The 15,000-nt window shown below is 41.4% G+C and overlaps 2 protein-coding genes across 2 annotated transcripts in view; both read left to right on the forward strand.

The window, feature by feature from the left end:
- fkbp1b (FKBP prolyl isomerase 1B) overlaps positions 1-5,093 on the forward strand; it is a 10,079-nt gene extending 4,986 nt beyond the window's left edge. Inside the window, exons 3-4 of the mRNA XM_083934134.1 lie at positions 2,597-2,709; positions 4,122-5,093. Of these exons, the coding sequence (XP_083790260.1) occupies positions 2,597-2,709; positions 4,122-4,250 (242 nt within the window). The 3' untranslated portion in view covers positions 4,251-5,093. The remainder of the gene's footprint in view (positions 1-2,596; positions 2,710-4,121) is intronic.
- A 1,380-nt stretch (positions 5,094-6,473) lies between these two features.
- The window catches only part of mmut (methylmalonyl CoA mutase), a 17,924-nt gene continuing 9,397 nt past the window's right edge, over positions 6,474-15,000 (forward strand). The window contains exons 1-7 of the mRNA XM_083933687.1: positions 6,474-6,544; positions 8,776-9,208; positions 10,283-10,650; positions 10,779-10,936; positions 12,018-12,189; positions 12,301-12,549; positions 13,483-13,594. Of these exons, the coding sequence (XP_083789813.1) occupies positions 8,812-9,208; positions 10,283-10,650; positions 10,779-10,936; positions 12,018-12,189; positions 12,301-12,549; positions 13,483-13,594 (1,456 nt within the window). The 5' untranslated portion in view covers positions 6,474-6,544; positions 8,776-8,811. The remainder of the gene's footprint in view (positions 6,545-8,775; positions 9,209-10,282; positions 10,651-10,778; positions 10,937-12,017; positions 12,190-12,300; positions 12,550-13,482; positions 13,595-15,000) is intronic.

Consider the following 15,000-nt stretch of genomic DNA (forward strand, 5'->3'; position numbering starts at 1 on the left):
TCTAGCCAGAGCACTACCAAGTGTAAGGCTTTTCATGAAGAGAGAGTCTGGGAGCCAGCCTCAGGAAGGGACGGGCCCTGCTGTATTTTTGCAGAGACCCCACCCATGCTTTGCTGCCCTAAAGAGTGATAACGGAGCATTGATACAAGTGGAGTGTAGGAGTGGTTTTGGATGTCTCTGCTTTCCTACAAGATACAGTCTGACAGCCACGAGAGAGACATTTAGCACCTGTTTAGCCTTGCTCTCTTTATGTATCTCGTAGCAAGAATCGAAAGTAGCATATGACACGATTCATTAGCACGAGGTAACAGTGACATACTGGAATCCACATCTCTGTTAAAAGCAATCCTGCAGAGTATTTGTTTCCACAGGAAACAAAGAGCAGGTGGTGCTCTGTCCATTCTTCCTCCCAGTCTGTTTTAGCCAGTTGCCAGCGTGAATCACTGAACTGTTAACCCCTCTGCTGGCTGCTCCAGTATGGTTGGAGTTGTTAGCTGCTCCTTTTAGCATAACATGCAGGAGCCTTTACCTTTATAGTGTTACCATGTCCGGTGTAGGCTTTTGCATCAACAGTCACCTTAACCGACCATTAAGACTATTTAGTGCAGCGCCCTGAATATGATGCTTATGACTGCCAATCAGTGTTTTTCGCCCGGCACTGCCAGAAGTTGAACCCACTTTCCTGCAGTCGATGCAAGGAGGTTTTCCTCGCTGCTACCCAAACGCCCGTTAGCAGGTGGTAATCGCCTTGGTGTGTGCACTCGATCACTCCATGGTTGGACCCGGACCAGCCCGCTGATATTTGGGCAACTGTGATTCTTGGAAGTGATGGACCGACTAAGTTTAGGAAGAATGAAAGGGGAGAAGCAGTACAGTACCAACATTCATATGACAAGATGACTTCAGTTACTTAGCACACAACTTTAAATGCCAAGTATTCACACTTGTTGAATTGCGACAAGAGAAAGATAAATCAAAGGACTGCCACAGGGCGGCCTCCAAAATGCAGGTGGATGTTGTAGAAAGTATTTTGTTTGGTGCATTCATTTGATCTCAGAATCAGGACATGTATACTGTAATGTAGCCCATTTTCTGGAAACTTAGTTGAGAAACAATTTTTAGATAAAATGCCCAAGAATTGAGCATCTTTTTTTAAATGCAGGGAATAAAACACCTTCCTAAAGTACAGTACGTCAACAGGTTAATGCTGTAAATCAGATTGAGCCATTTATGCCATTGGTGTTATTTTTTAGACTGATACTGATTTCAGTGGGGACAAATTCACAGATCACATATATTTTTTTTTAATCAAAATGAATGGAAATGGAATGAAATAGATCTTTCCTTTTTGGATTGTGCAGTATGTCTATGCAAATGTACTCAGAAAGTTGCTTTCTTGAACAAATAAGTTATTAAAGAATCATTCATTCATTCATCTTCAACCGCTTATCCCGGGGTCGGGGTCGCGGGGGGCTGGAGCCGATCCCAGCTGACATCAGGCGCTAGGCGGGGTCCACCCTGGACAGGACGCCAGTCTATCACAGGGTTATTAAAGAATATTTAACATTAATACATTATTATACGTTATACATACATGTGTTTCGTTGTCAACTAATTCTAGAAATGAACACTGAGAAAATAAAATAGCTACATAAACATCAGTACTTACAGTATGTTCAAAATCAGTCAATTGCTGACCATTTAAACAAAGGACTATGTAATTACACCACTTCTTAATCACCCCAAGCCTCATTTTCAGCACTGCATAAACACCGATACTGATAAAAATTATAGAAACCGATGCGTCAGCGATAGGCTATCGTTATCATATATATATATTAAAAAAATAATAATATAGGTAGCAGAAGGGGTTGGAAAATGATGAACTTGTCTTGTTGACTTGCTCTCTTGGAGGTCAGAAAGTTCACTTGAGTAACACAGCATTGCTTCAAACAGCAGCTTGGATTTCCCTCAAGGGACAGCGGCAAGAGGAAGTCAACGAGGACAGGACGTGCTAAAATAACCGATGAAGAGGAGTGACGAGCCGGTGCCTTTAGTAGCGTTTAACGGCCCAAATGTTATTATCATGTCAGTCCGTATTCTGAAGGAGCACAGTCCTGCACTGCTCTGCCTTTGTTACCCTTTTTTCCCCCTGTGGTCTAGATACAAGCAAGCAATGGCCTAGTTAACTTTAAAAATAATCCACTAAACCAGGCCAAGGCTTCCTGATTCACATTCCCTTTGTTCATTTGCGTAATTGAAACAGACCCAAGATCCTGATAAGAAACCCCTGCAGAATAATTCCTCAGTCTGGAGCCAGAATGAATTTATTCTTTTAATCTCAAAATGCCTCTTTCCAAAACATTAGCTACTGAGGAAAGGGGCGTGCGTTGATCTGGCACCACACTGTGATAAATGACACTAATGAATTAAGGTTGGGGACAGCGCGGTTAGTCATGAGAGCAACTACGCAGATCTGAAAAAGAGCTGTGACGTAAGTGTGAATGTGGTCTTTATTTTGTAAAAGACGATCACGTGTAGTTTCTTGACCAGGTGCTTCACTACTCTCCGTGTTCATGTCGTTTCTCTCTGGCAGGTATGCTGCAGAATGGGAAGAAGTTCGACTCCTCTCGAGACAGGAACAAGCCCTTCAAGTTCAAGATCGGACGCATGGAGGTCATTAAGGGCTGGGAGGAGGGAGTAGCACAGGTAAGAGTGGGACATTAAAGGAGCACTTCACCTGCGAAATGACCATTTGTGTATCAGTTACTAACCCAGTGTTGCCTTGAATTCATAAAGAACTTTTTTGTCGCATGCCTTCACAGTGAACGGAGAATAAAAAAACATTGCATTGAAGTAACAGGGGACCACGGTTAACAACAGCAAAACAATATTTAGACATTGGTTTCTAGACTCTCACACAACTCGTGCAGTATAATCCCAGTCCCGTTTATCCAGTTATTTCACAGTACTTCACAAACTCATGCATTTTCACTATAACCTTACTATTGAAAACACTAACGCTACTCGTCTCAGATGTTGTGAGTGTCACTGTTTATGTGGAAGTGTTTGAAATAATATGCTTTTAGTGAAATTGCATGCTTTTGGGAAGAACTGACCATACAACTAAATAAAAGCGATTGGATTATACTGCACGAGTTTTGTGAGGACAGGTGCTTTGGCTAGTGATAGACAGATACATCGGCCGATAGTTGCGTTTTTTTATGTGTATCGGTATCTGCCGGTGAGGGCTGCTGTGTTTTTTCCCATTATTATTTATAGGACGGCGTTCACAGGAAGCTCCATATTGCTGGAGAATGCTTTTTTAAGTCCAATAAATGTTCCTTTTTTTAAATTAATACTTACAACATTTGTTATCATCATTGTATAATTATTATGATGTAAATTGAGGGAGCAAAAGTAGTATCGGCTCAAGGAAAATGGTTGCAACGGCTAAGGCTCATGAAAAAAACGGCATCGGCATCAGCCCTGAAAAAAATCTGTCGATCCTTAGTTTTGACATAGTTTGGTTTAAAGGGATCATACCGACCTGTTTGTAACTGCTCTTATTCTTGTCGGACTCGTATTGTTCTGTAACTTTACAGTAAACAAAAAGAGAATCTGCTAAGCAAGAGAATACTCCTCCCCAAACTACAAACCTTTTTTCACCACATTGTATGCCTATAGAGGGGTATGGGATGGTATAGGCTTCGGTTGGAATATCACTTTAATTTAACAGAAGAAACGACCAAACTTTGTCCTTTTCTCAATGCCATTGATTCCTTATTGTCGGTCATCCAGGTGTAAGTGTCTAGTGACATGAATACGATGCAATTTGCAGTTGCAACGGTAAATGTTTGGCTGTCAAGTCACTAATCATGAATGTAGTGTTTTCCCTGAGGAACCCTGAACAAAGCGGCACCATGCAGAAGACAAAAGAAACACAGTGTTGGCTGTAATGTATCTCTCATCTCAAGCAAATTTGATGTCACTAGGTGTTGAATTTTATACTCTAGTGCAAAGAACAGAAACCAGTGCTGTGCAGGTGATCTTAACAGCATAACAAAGAGCATCAGCAGCGTACTCTGTCACTCAGGTTTTCCTTCTCTCCTGTGCTTCAGATGAGCCTGGGCCAGAGGGCGAAAATCACCTGCACACCAGATATGGCTTACGGAGCGACAGGCCACCCCGGGGTCATCCCCCCGAACGCCACACTTATATTCGACGTGGAACTGCTCAAGCTGGAGTGATGCCCGGGGTTCGATCGAAAGGTTGAAGCTTAACGAGGCGTCGTTCACCACAATCTGTTTCCACAGAGAGACCATACTCGGCTGCTGCCCCCCACCATCCACCTACTCTTCTTTGATTTCTACTCTTCTTTAGTTCAATATCTAAACGTATCTACTGCTGCTTTGTTGCCATCTTGTCATAATAGATCCTGCAAGAAAAAACCTACATCACGCAAGACTTTTACACACGCACGCACGCACACACACACACGCACACGCACACACAAACACGCATCACAATTCGGTTTCTGTTTGTTAGTCATGTTTTTATGTTAGATTTCATTTGAAGTTGTACATTTTGTTGACCCATGAGGAAATCAATCATCAGATAAAAAGTCGTACCACATTGCAATCAAAACGTATACTGCCTTACAGTTTCAACGACAGAGGAAGGGCACGTACGTTGAAAGTACATCACTTCCGCTCCGTAGCTTAACTGGGCATTATATACCACTGTCTGCATTGCCACTTTGATAAAGGTTTGTCCTGCTGAATGCTCTGAATGATGCCGCTACGTGTAGTATATTTTATATCCCTCATATACGTTTACCGCAAGTGTACCCTATCCAGTCTAACCCAATCCAATACTGTACAGAACTCAATGAGAGCCATCGCGACAAAGACAGTTTATCGACCAACTATTGAATAAAAATGGCTTGTATTGTATTGAGAAGTCTGTGTCCTGTGTGTGATTTATCAGTGATAATAGAAATTATGAATGAGTTACAGTATGTTTGACGGCATCTCAGACTGGGGCTCCTGCAGCGAGATCACCTAATGGCAGAGTTTATTAAAAGGAAATGCACACCCGCACACTTTGGCTGAGTTTGAATTATTCATAGAAATGAATGAATGAATGCTTTATTTTGAAAATGTCAAATAACAAAAACACGACATTAAGTTAACGTGCAAAAAGAATATACAGTCAATGATATGAACAAGAAAAAGCTTATTCAATCCTACCCCATGTCCACTACTATGTAATATTAATCATAATGAATGGCTTCATATTTATACCATATCCTATCTTTAACACATTAACACAATTTGCCACGTGTGTATATAAACATGACAAAAAGAAAACATATATATCATATATATATACATGATGGTGCCTTCTGCCTTGGTCCTGCATGACACTTCCTGTTGTTATTATCATTATTACACATATATACTATCATTAGTCGTATAAATTATACAATTTGTAGCCATAAAAACACCATCAGTGATATATCTCATTGTATCACAGCTGTTATTACCACTACTCATCTTTGATCCCATTTACCACCATAATTATTATTATTGTCATAAATCCCCTTAGCTGTACCTTTTTCTACTATTCTACTATAATAACTGCCATAACATATAAGTCATATTCACATTACTATAGATATTACTATAGTTACTGTTACTTTTGTGGTTGCTTGCATCTCTGGAAGTGTCTCTCTGTCTGTCTTTGTCTCTCTCTGTCCATCTGTCTGTCTTTTCACATTGAGTGTGGACTATACCTACTCTGTAAGGTGTCCTGACAAAACTTTTGTTATGATTTGGCACTGTAAATAAACTTGAATTGAAAAAAATATATAAATTAAATAAATAAATAAATATACCCTTATGCTACATAATGAAGTTTGTTGTTCCATATACTTTGTAGGATGGATACTATTAATCACAGTGCATACTTAGTACTTATATATATATATATTTATTTATATATAAATATATTATGTTGTATTATTATATCTAAATATATAGATATATATTTATATGTAATAATACAATATCATTTATCTATCTTATATTTATATATATTAATATATATATATATATATATTATATTGTATCATTATATATAATATAGTTATTTATATATATAATATTATATATATATATGTATATATATGTATAAGTATTAAGTATGCACTGTGATTAATAGTATCCATCCTACAAAGTATATGGAACAACAAACTTCATTATGTAGCATTAAATACCAGAACTATAATAATAATAATAATAATAATAATAATAATAATAATAATAATAATAATAATAATAATAATAGGAAAGTACTAACAAGAGCTGATGTTGCTTATCTCTATGAAATTCAAAAATCTTGGATCTCGTATTTACTTCCGGTGTCGAAGGTCAAAGTTGACGGGCGCTCGCTATTGGCTGACTGCTCGTGTTATGAAACTTCATTGGATAGACGGACACACGCCTTTCGTCCATCTATAGCACCACAACAGACAGGCAAGGTCAGGAAATGATGTTCAAACATGGGAAAATGTGCGCTTTAAAGTGTAACTGCGAGCCCACAGAGTGTTTACTGTTTGCGGAAATGTATTTAGTTCATTAAACTAATGCTAACAGTTCAAGCTAGCACCCACGGTTAGTTAGCAGCGCTCAGCAGCTCAAATGTAGCTTAACTTACCTTATGTCACTCGCAGGTTTTTCGTTTTTACTGTTAATTGGAAATTGTAAAAGTTTATAGTATTATGTCCGTATGGGTTTAATCATCCTATGTCTATTTGACTTTTCTAAAATACGACATTGGCTAGTTCAGCTGCTACAATGCTAAACTAGCTCATGTTGACGTTGTCGAGTGTTACAACAATGTCACCTGTCAAGTGTCAATATCACGCTGATATGCTACAAGATATTTTCAAGGACATGTGATTATATAGCCTACCTCCAAGTCAATTTAAGTTGTATTTATTTATTCACTTTGCATGTAATGTTTTGTTTTGAGTATTTAAGTACTCTTTCTTAACTTTACTAATGTTATGCCACCATTATGTAAAATTGAAATGTTCATTGAAAGGAAAATGACTGCCTTTATATATATAGCGGAGTTTAAAATTAGACAACAAAGTATTAATACTTGATCTTTTCTGAAATATTGTTATTTCTCTATAGACCTTTTCAACGGAGTTCCATTGCTAGGCAACAGCCTCCGTCTTTGTTAACTTCCTGTCAGCTAATTTCATTCACGTTCATGCAACAGGAAACAAACTTGAACACATTTAGAATGATTATGTTTACAACTTTCAAAAGGTCTATAGAATATCTGTTGTAGCTATGCCACTGCTGTCCTAGCATGTTTTTTTTAAATAATCAAGGCACGTCAACAAAAACCTTTATTTTGTAGAATAGCAGTGAGCAAAATAAGAGAACACTTTCAGATCCTTCCCAGTTATTGGTGATGTTCTTGCATTTGGTGACAATTTACTCAATTATTGGACATTATCTGGCAGCTCTGCTGGTTACTTTGCAAGATGGCGAGCTGCTCTAAGGCGACTGAAACCCTGAGACAGCAGGTTGTTCAGATGAAGGCCAAAGGGACGACTCTCTCAGCCATTAGAGAGAGGTCAGGCGTTCACGGTCTGTGGTTTCAAGAATATTGAAACTTTACAAGGACACAGATTCATTCAAGGACGCACTCACACTGTCCATCCGTACTGTTCCCCGGGCTTTAGGGTACTTGCCCCCCCCCCCCCCCCCCGTCTCCCCCCATGGGCCAGGCCCGTTTGTACTCACACTACCTGGGCCTCTGTGAATGCTTCTTGCTGCCTATACGTCATCACGCCGTAACACGTCACACGCATTGATGACGTCATGGCGATGCGTTGCTTTGTTTACAAATCTTTCCAGAGTTTTATGGGTCGACCAAATTTGCAGTAAACACTTCACCTCCGCATCACACCAATGTGAACCTTTCACCGCCGTTGAATGAAATGTCCGTGCATGGTCCCTCCTTCTTTTTTCTATGTCCAAACAGGCGCACATAAAATGACGCCAGAACCTCTCGTACGCGTGCGCACACTGTACATGTGCAAACATGCTTTACAAAAGCCCACCTCTCCCGTGCCTAGACGTGGTACGGTTGCAGTCACACTGGTCAAACGAACTAGACTTTAGCCTTGAAACGTGCTTGGGCACGGTACGGATGGACAGTGTGAGTGCGCCCTAAGTCCCTCAAAAAGGCCGGTCGTTTATGTAAAACAAGTGCACGAGAGGACAGGATCATGAGAAGACTGTCAATGGGGAATCGTTCAACACTGCAGCTGGAGTTTCTCGCCAGTTCAGTGCTGAACAGAGCAAGGATCTGTCTCGACACACGGTTTCTAGTTGTTTAAGACAATTTGGACTGAAAGCCTACTCTGCAGTGACCAAACCTCTCATCAGCAGAAAGAATAAAAAGGCTAGACTTGCCTTTGCTGAGGAGCATGTTGTGTGGACAGAGGAGAACTGGTCCAGAGAGACTACAGCGATGAGAGTACGCTCAGTTTATTTGTGTCTGATGGGAAACATTTTGTTCGGCGTAGGACTGGGGAAAGATTGTGGTTTGGGGGATGTTTTCTGCAGCAGGAGTTGAGCCTCTTGTACAGCTACATGGCAGGGTGAATGCAAATGTTTATGTGAACCTCTTCTGTTCTCTAATCCTGATCTCTATATCTTCACATCTGTTCCTCATTGTCGACCTCAGGTGATCGATGTGCATTGGATTGAGTCATCATTAAGCATGCTGACTGCACAGAGGGCATGTGCAGCGATGGCTGCCCGGCGCCTGGTTACAGCTTCTATCTCCTCAGCCCACACACACCGCTCGCTGATCCACACTTCCACACCGTGTCAGGAGCAGGATGAGCTGCATCCTGAATGGGCCAGTCTCGCTAAGAAACAGCTGAAAGGGAAGAACCCAGAAGATCTCATCTGGCGCACACCTGAGGGACTCAACATCAAACCCGTGTATACAAAAGCAGACTCGGCTGACAGGCCAGATGAATTGCCAGGAGTATTTCCCTACACTAGGGGGCCCTATCCTACCATGTACACCTACAGACCTTGGACTATCAGGCAGTATGCTGGCTTTAGCACCGTGGAGGAGAGCAACAAGTTCTACAGAGATAACATTAAAGGTAGATTTTGTTGTTGTGTATGTTTACATTTTTAGCTGAAACACTGTAGATTAAAACCAAAGTGAAAACCCATCCTTAAAGATAACGTACAGTAGTATGATACATGATACTTGTGCATTTATTAACATTTTCTTATCCTATAATGGCAGTATGGGTTTTGTTCAACACACAACATCTGGCGTTTCAGTTATAACCCTTGCATATACACAAAAAACAGGGGTCTGAAAGAGGTGAAGTGATAAGTTCGGATCTATCAAAACAAACTTAAGAATATGCACAGTTAAATCCAAGTACAGTAAACATAGAGAGAATCTGCTAAGCAAGAGAATACCCCCCCCGAAATAACTTTTTACACCACCTTTGATGCCTATGGAGGGGTAGGGGATGGTGTAGGCTTTCGTTGGAGTATCCCTTTAATAGAAGAAACGACCAAACTTTGTCTTCTGCTGTTTATAATGAGGCCTCTCACACATTTAATTACCAGCTGTGGCAGAGACGCTGATATTTTTCTCACCCTGTGGGTCTGTCTGTGTGTGTGCCACCATGGAAGAATGCAGTCCTGGAGACACCTATTGCAGCAGGAACTACACCAGTGGCTGTTTTAGTATTTTGCCTGGTGGTTGTTACTGTGTTAGTGTGGCAACTGTGCTAGATACAGTCACAAATCTCCACAGGTGTGTAGTTGAGATCGAAATTAAGGCTGCGTACGATAATCTTTGTGATCCGAGCAAAGGGGTGGGAAGCAGGGAAGGCCCCCCCCCCCCCACATTTTTTCTCCCCTGGCCTGATTTGGTGTTGTGGCTTGTGTGATTCTTTTGCAAGATTGCCTCTAGTTACACTTAATAGCAAACGTTATTTATAAAAGCACTGTCTCTCTGAGAAGCAAGTGTGAACGACACTCACACTGAGCTGAAATAAAACAGGTGCACATAAATTAGGTAGTTTCTTTCCTTCAGGGGGTCGGGGCGTCCATCTGGGAATGGTAGGGGAAACACTAAGGGTAAAAGTACACAAAGGGAGAAAAGAGGTTGTCTTTTGCTGTCTCAGTTTACCGTGTCGTGTCTCTCATTGCAGCTGGACAGCAGGGTCTTTCCGTGGCTTTTGACCTCCCGACACACCGTGGTTATGACTCGGACAACCCCCGTGTCCACGGAGACGTCGGCATGGCTGGCGTTGCCATAGACACAGTTGAAGACGTGAAGATGCTTTTTGATGGAATCCCGTTGGAGAAGATGTCCGTTTCAATGACCATGAATGGAGCAGTTATCCCTGTGTTGGCAATGTTTATAGTGACGGGAGAGGAGCAGGGCGTGCCTAAAGCCAACCTCACCGGCACGATTCAAAATGACATTTTGAAAGAGTTTATGGTACGCAACACCTATATTTTCCCCCCAGAGCCTTCCATGCACGCCATCGCCGACATCTTCGCTTATACCTCCAAGGTAATCCTAACTTAAGTCACTTTATAGGTAATCTGCTTGTATCGTGCTTACTGTATTCCATGTTTTTTTAATGTGCTAACCATGATATTGGGAATTTGAATGATTTGTATGACTCTTCATGTTTCCAGCACATGCCCAAGTTCAACTCCATATCCATCAGTGGCTACCACCTTCAGGAAGCCGGAGCTGATGCCATCCTGGAAGTAGCCTACACCATCGCTAACGGCCTGGAGTACTGCCGCACTGGTCTGAAAGCAGGCTTAACCATCGATGAGTTTGCCCCAAGGTACAAAATATTAAGATCCTACTGCGTGTTGAGGAGACCCATTTTAATTAACATACTTGTAACTTGCCGCTATGGCCAGATAATGCATGTTTTAAATATTTGATTATATATTTCCCCAGTGCACACACCACAAAGGCTCGCGTTATTACTGCTAATAATCATGAAAGTAGAGCCAACGCAGTAATGGAGTTATGAGCTCCTTTGCAATGTTTCAGATTCTAGAGAGAGAATAAATGTGAAATATGCACAATAAGAATAACACAGAAGACAGAGAATGAGAATGTTTGGTTGTTATCAAGCATTAAATTAATAACGGCAGAAGGGTTTTAAACATTAAAGCACTCCATACTGTGTGATCCTTCCTTTGAAATTTGATTGAGGTCCTTTGAGGCACAGAAATGAGTCCAACATTTAAGTGTTTGTGCATAATAAGTATCCAATCAGTGCGGGAAATTCTGTTTAAAAATACAACAAAAATACTCCAAATCAAGCCCAAGATTAGGGATACAAGATGTCAACCATGAGACCTGCATCTAAGGTGCGACTTAGCTCTTAGCACCACCCGTGTCAGTAGATGGTGTCACGGGTTTATTGACAGTGACTGCATTCACTTTACGCTCATTCCTTTTTGAGCACGAGCTGTCAGTCAATAACGCTCCACTTCAGTACTTCACTCAGGCGCTGACTAAATGTCCAGTTCTCATGGAATCTCCCGAATACTTAGATCTGCCATCCGTGATGTCGGTCTGTTATTAATATCCCTCTGATGCTGTACATGTTTGACTAATGCTTAATAACTAGCAAACAAAATACCATCCTCTTTATTTGTTGAACCACCAGATGGGACTCAGACTCAATCAATATATAATTAAAGCCAGATGGAAAGGCTGCTAGTCAAATCAACAGTTAGTCATTTATGCAAACACTTACATTGAGCCCAACACCAAATGTGTAATATTGATGCCTAATTTTCCTTTATAAATAGGCTGATTGGAGGTTTGAGAGTTTAACATTTCTCTTAGCATCTCACTTTATTTCTCTCTTTCGAAAAAAAAAACAATAATAATGTGTGTGCTGCCAGGTTGTCGTTCTTCTGGGGCATTGGGATGAATTTCTACATGGAAATTGCCAAACTGAGGGCAGGCAGGAGGTTGTGGGCCACGCTCATTAAAGAGAACTTCCAGCCCAAGAACGCCAAGTCTCTGCTCCTGCGCACACACTGCCAGACTTCAGGCTGGTCTCTCACTGAACAAGTAAATACAAGTTGGAGTTTAAATGTCTTTTCAAACGTATAGAGATCAAACTCAGACATGTCAAATGAACACATAGTAATTAGAACATTCCCCTGTCGACCCTCCCCTAAGGATCCGTACAACAACGTGGTCCGCACAGTGATTGAGGCCATGGCAGCGGTGTTCGGTGGCACCCAGTCTCTCCACACCAACTCGTTCGATGAAGCTCTGGGCTTGCCCACAGTGAAGAGCGCTCGCATCGCCAGGAACACCCAGATCATCATCCAGGAAGAGTCGGGCATCCCCAAAGTCGCCGATCCCTGGGGCGGTTCGCACATGATGGAGGCTCTCACAGATGACGTCTATAACAAAGCTTTGGAGGTTTGTCGCAGGGACGAAGGAGCAACAGTCTCAGCTTTCTAGCAAAAATAATCAGACTTTCTTACTTTGATGTTGCCGTAACGACTTGCTGATTGCTCTTTGGGGAGTTGTTGGGTTTCTATAAATCACAGAATGTGGTCTAAACCTAACCTGACAATCGCCAGATGACTTTTGCTCCGCCTTGCTTACGCCTTGACTCCCCCTAGCTCCACTAAACCATCAGGGATCGCTCCATTACAGAGGGATTTTAGGGTCCGCAAGGGTTCTCCAGTTTCCTCCCACAGTCCAAAGACATGCACGTGTTAGCTTAATTGATGACTCTAACATTGCCCGTAGGTGTGAATGGTTGTCTGTCTCAGTTCGTCTCTATGTGCTCTGCGATAGACTGGCGTCCTGTCCAGGGTGTACCCCGCCTCAGGCCCAATGTCAGCTGGGATCGCCCACCGTTCCCCTCAGTGTCACAAGTTGGTTTCGATGTGAGTTGTTGAAGTTGCACGTCAATAAAGATGACGGAAAAGTGGTTTATCCAATCATATGCAGGGACTTTTGGTAAGGCCCAGCCTCCTGAAATCACTTTGCTATGGAGCGATCCCAGATGTATGAGTGAAGCAAGGTGGAGCGAAATACTTCTGGCGAGAGTCAGGTTGGTCCAAACCTACTCTATATGAAAAGTGTCCTGAGATAACGTTTGTTATGATTTGACACTATAAATATAATATAATTTAATTGAATGTGTCCATTTTTCCCCCCAAACTCACTTTTCATATACAGCTAGGGGCTCGTTTAATTCTCCTTTAAATACTGTTGTTAATGAGAAATGTTTACCATGTTCTCTTGTGAGATAAATGTTATTTTACACAAAGTTAAATGTCTGCAGAAGTAGCCCATCATCAGTGAGTCACTCTTTTACAAGCTGTGTTTTCCTCTGTCTAGTTCATTAAAGAAATCGAGGAGATGGGAGGCATGGCCAAAGCTGTGGCAGAGGGCATTCCTAAGCTTCGCATTGAGGAATGTGCTGCTCGAAGGCAGGCCCGCATTGACTCAGGTACTGTGTGAAGATCATAAGCCTTGTTATAAAGCCTCACGCTCTTTTATCTTTTTAGCTGCTTCCGTTGCCTCCAGTACTTAGAGATCTGTACTTCTGAGCTGCTGTGAAATGTCAAGGGGAGGTTTCATTTTTGACATCAAGTGAAGCGCACAACTCCTTCATCCTGCCTGAAATGGTCACATTTCTCTGCGTTTGGCGTGCAATATACTGGGCCTTTCTTCTGCACACAAGACACTTCACCATGTAGCGTCATGAATCTGCCTGCACAACACGGGGAAAATCAGCTTCTCTGCCTCTGTGCTGAGATTATAATTGGTCTGGTGGAATTACAGCCAGTTGCTGAAGCGTTCGTATAACTGTGAGACACTTTGCGTGGGTGCAGGACGTGGAAAATGTTGGAGGCATGTGACAAAACTGTCTGTTAAAGGTTAATGACATGTTTTGGGATTGGGATGGGATTTCTCCCTTTTTTTGGATAATTATAAAAAATAAAGTATATTAACTCTGGGATGTTTTGTTCAGCAAGATAACCTTTACAAAAGAACACCACTTTTATGATTCTTAAAGCTTAAACGCAATCGGCAGAATTAAAAAGCCGACGTTAGATTAACAAAACTACACGGCAATCGCATGATTACGTCACCACCTCTGGCTTCCAACTGATTCAGCATGTTCACCAGGGTTGTAGTCTCAATGAACCACTTGTTAGAAACCAGCTTTTTTGAGGCACGTAAAAGCTTCAAAATGCATGAGTAGTTGTTTAGTGATGTATTTTATTTTGTAGAAGAAAATTCTTATAGTTCTTATAGTATATAGAAATAGTGCAAAAATACTAATTTCCATCTTTATGACTCATTCCTGCAGCACTCTATAGGTTTAACTGTACGAGTTTACCTTATTCTTGGTCTAGTTTTTTGGTTTTTTTTTAAAAGATTTTTTGGGGCAGTTTACCAAACCTTTTATTATTTTAGGACAGACAGGAAATGGGGTGAGAGAGAGGGGGGGAGACATGCAGCAAAGGGCCGCAGGTCGGAGTCAAACCCACGGCCGCTGCCTCGAGGACCTTCAGCCTCTTTACATGAGGCAACATGCTCACCGCTCAGCCACTGGCAGCCCCTATTTTTTTTTTTTAAGAGTACCTTCACATCCTGAGATTTCTGCTTTTGCTAACAGTAGTGTTTAAAATTCTCACTATGCTACATCTTTTTTATCTCTGTTCCATGCCTTTTTAAAATCACGACAGTCTTCTACTGTACATTCATGAGTTTAAACTTTGAACCTGTTGAGGTCAATACTCTTGGTTATGAAAAGTTTTAATGTGGAGTCAGGTTAGATCACTTTCTGAAGTCAAGGTGAAATTCATACAAAGCATTTGCATTAGAAAGGATTCACTTGTGTCCTGC

Source organism: Echiichthys vipera, assembly GCF_963691815.1.
Source record: "Echiichthys vipera genome assembly, chromosome: 19".
Lineage (NCBI taxonomy): Eukaryota > Metazoa > Chordata > Actinopteri > Perciformes > Trachinidae > Echiichthys > Echiichthys vipera.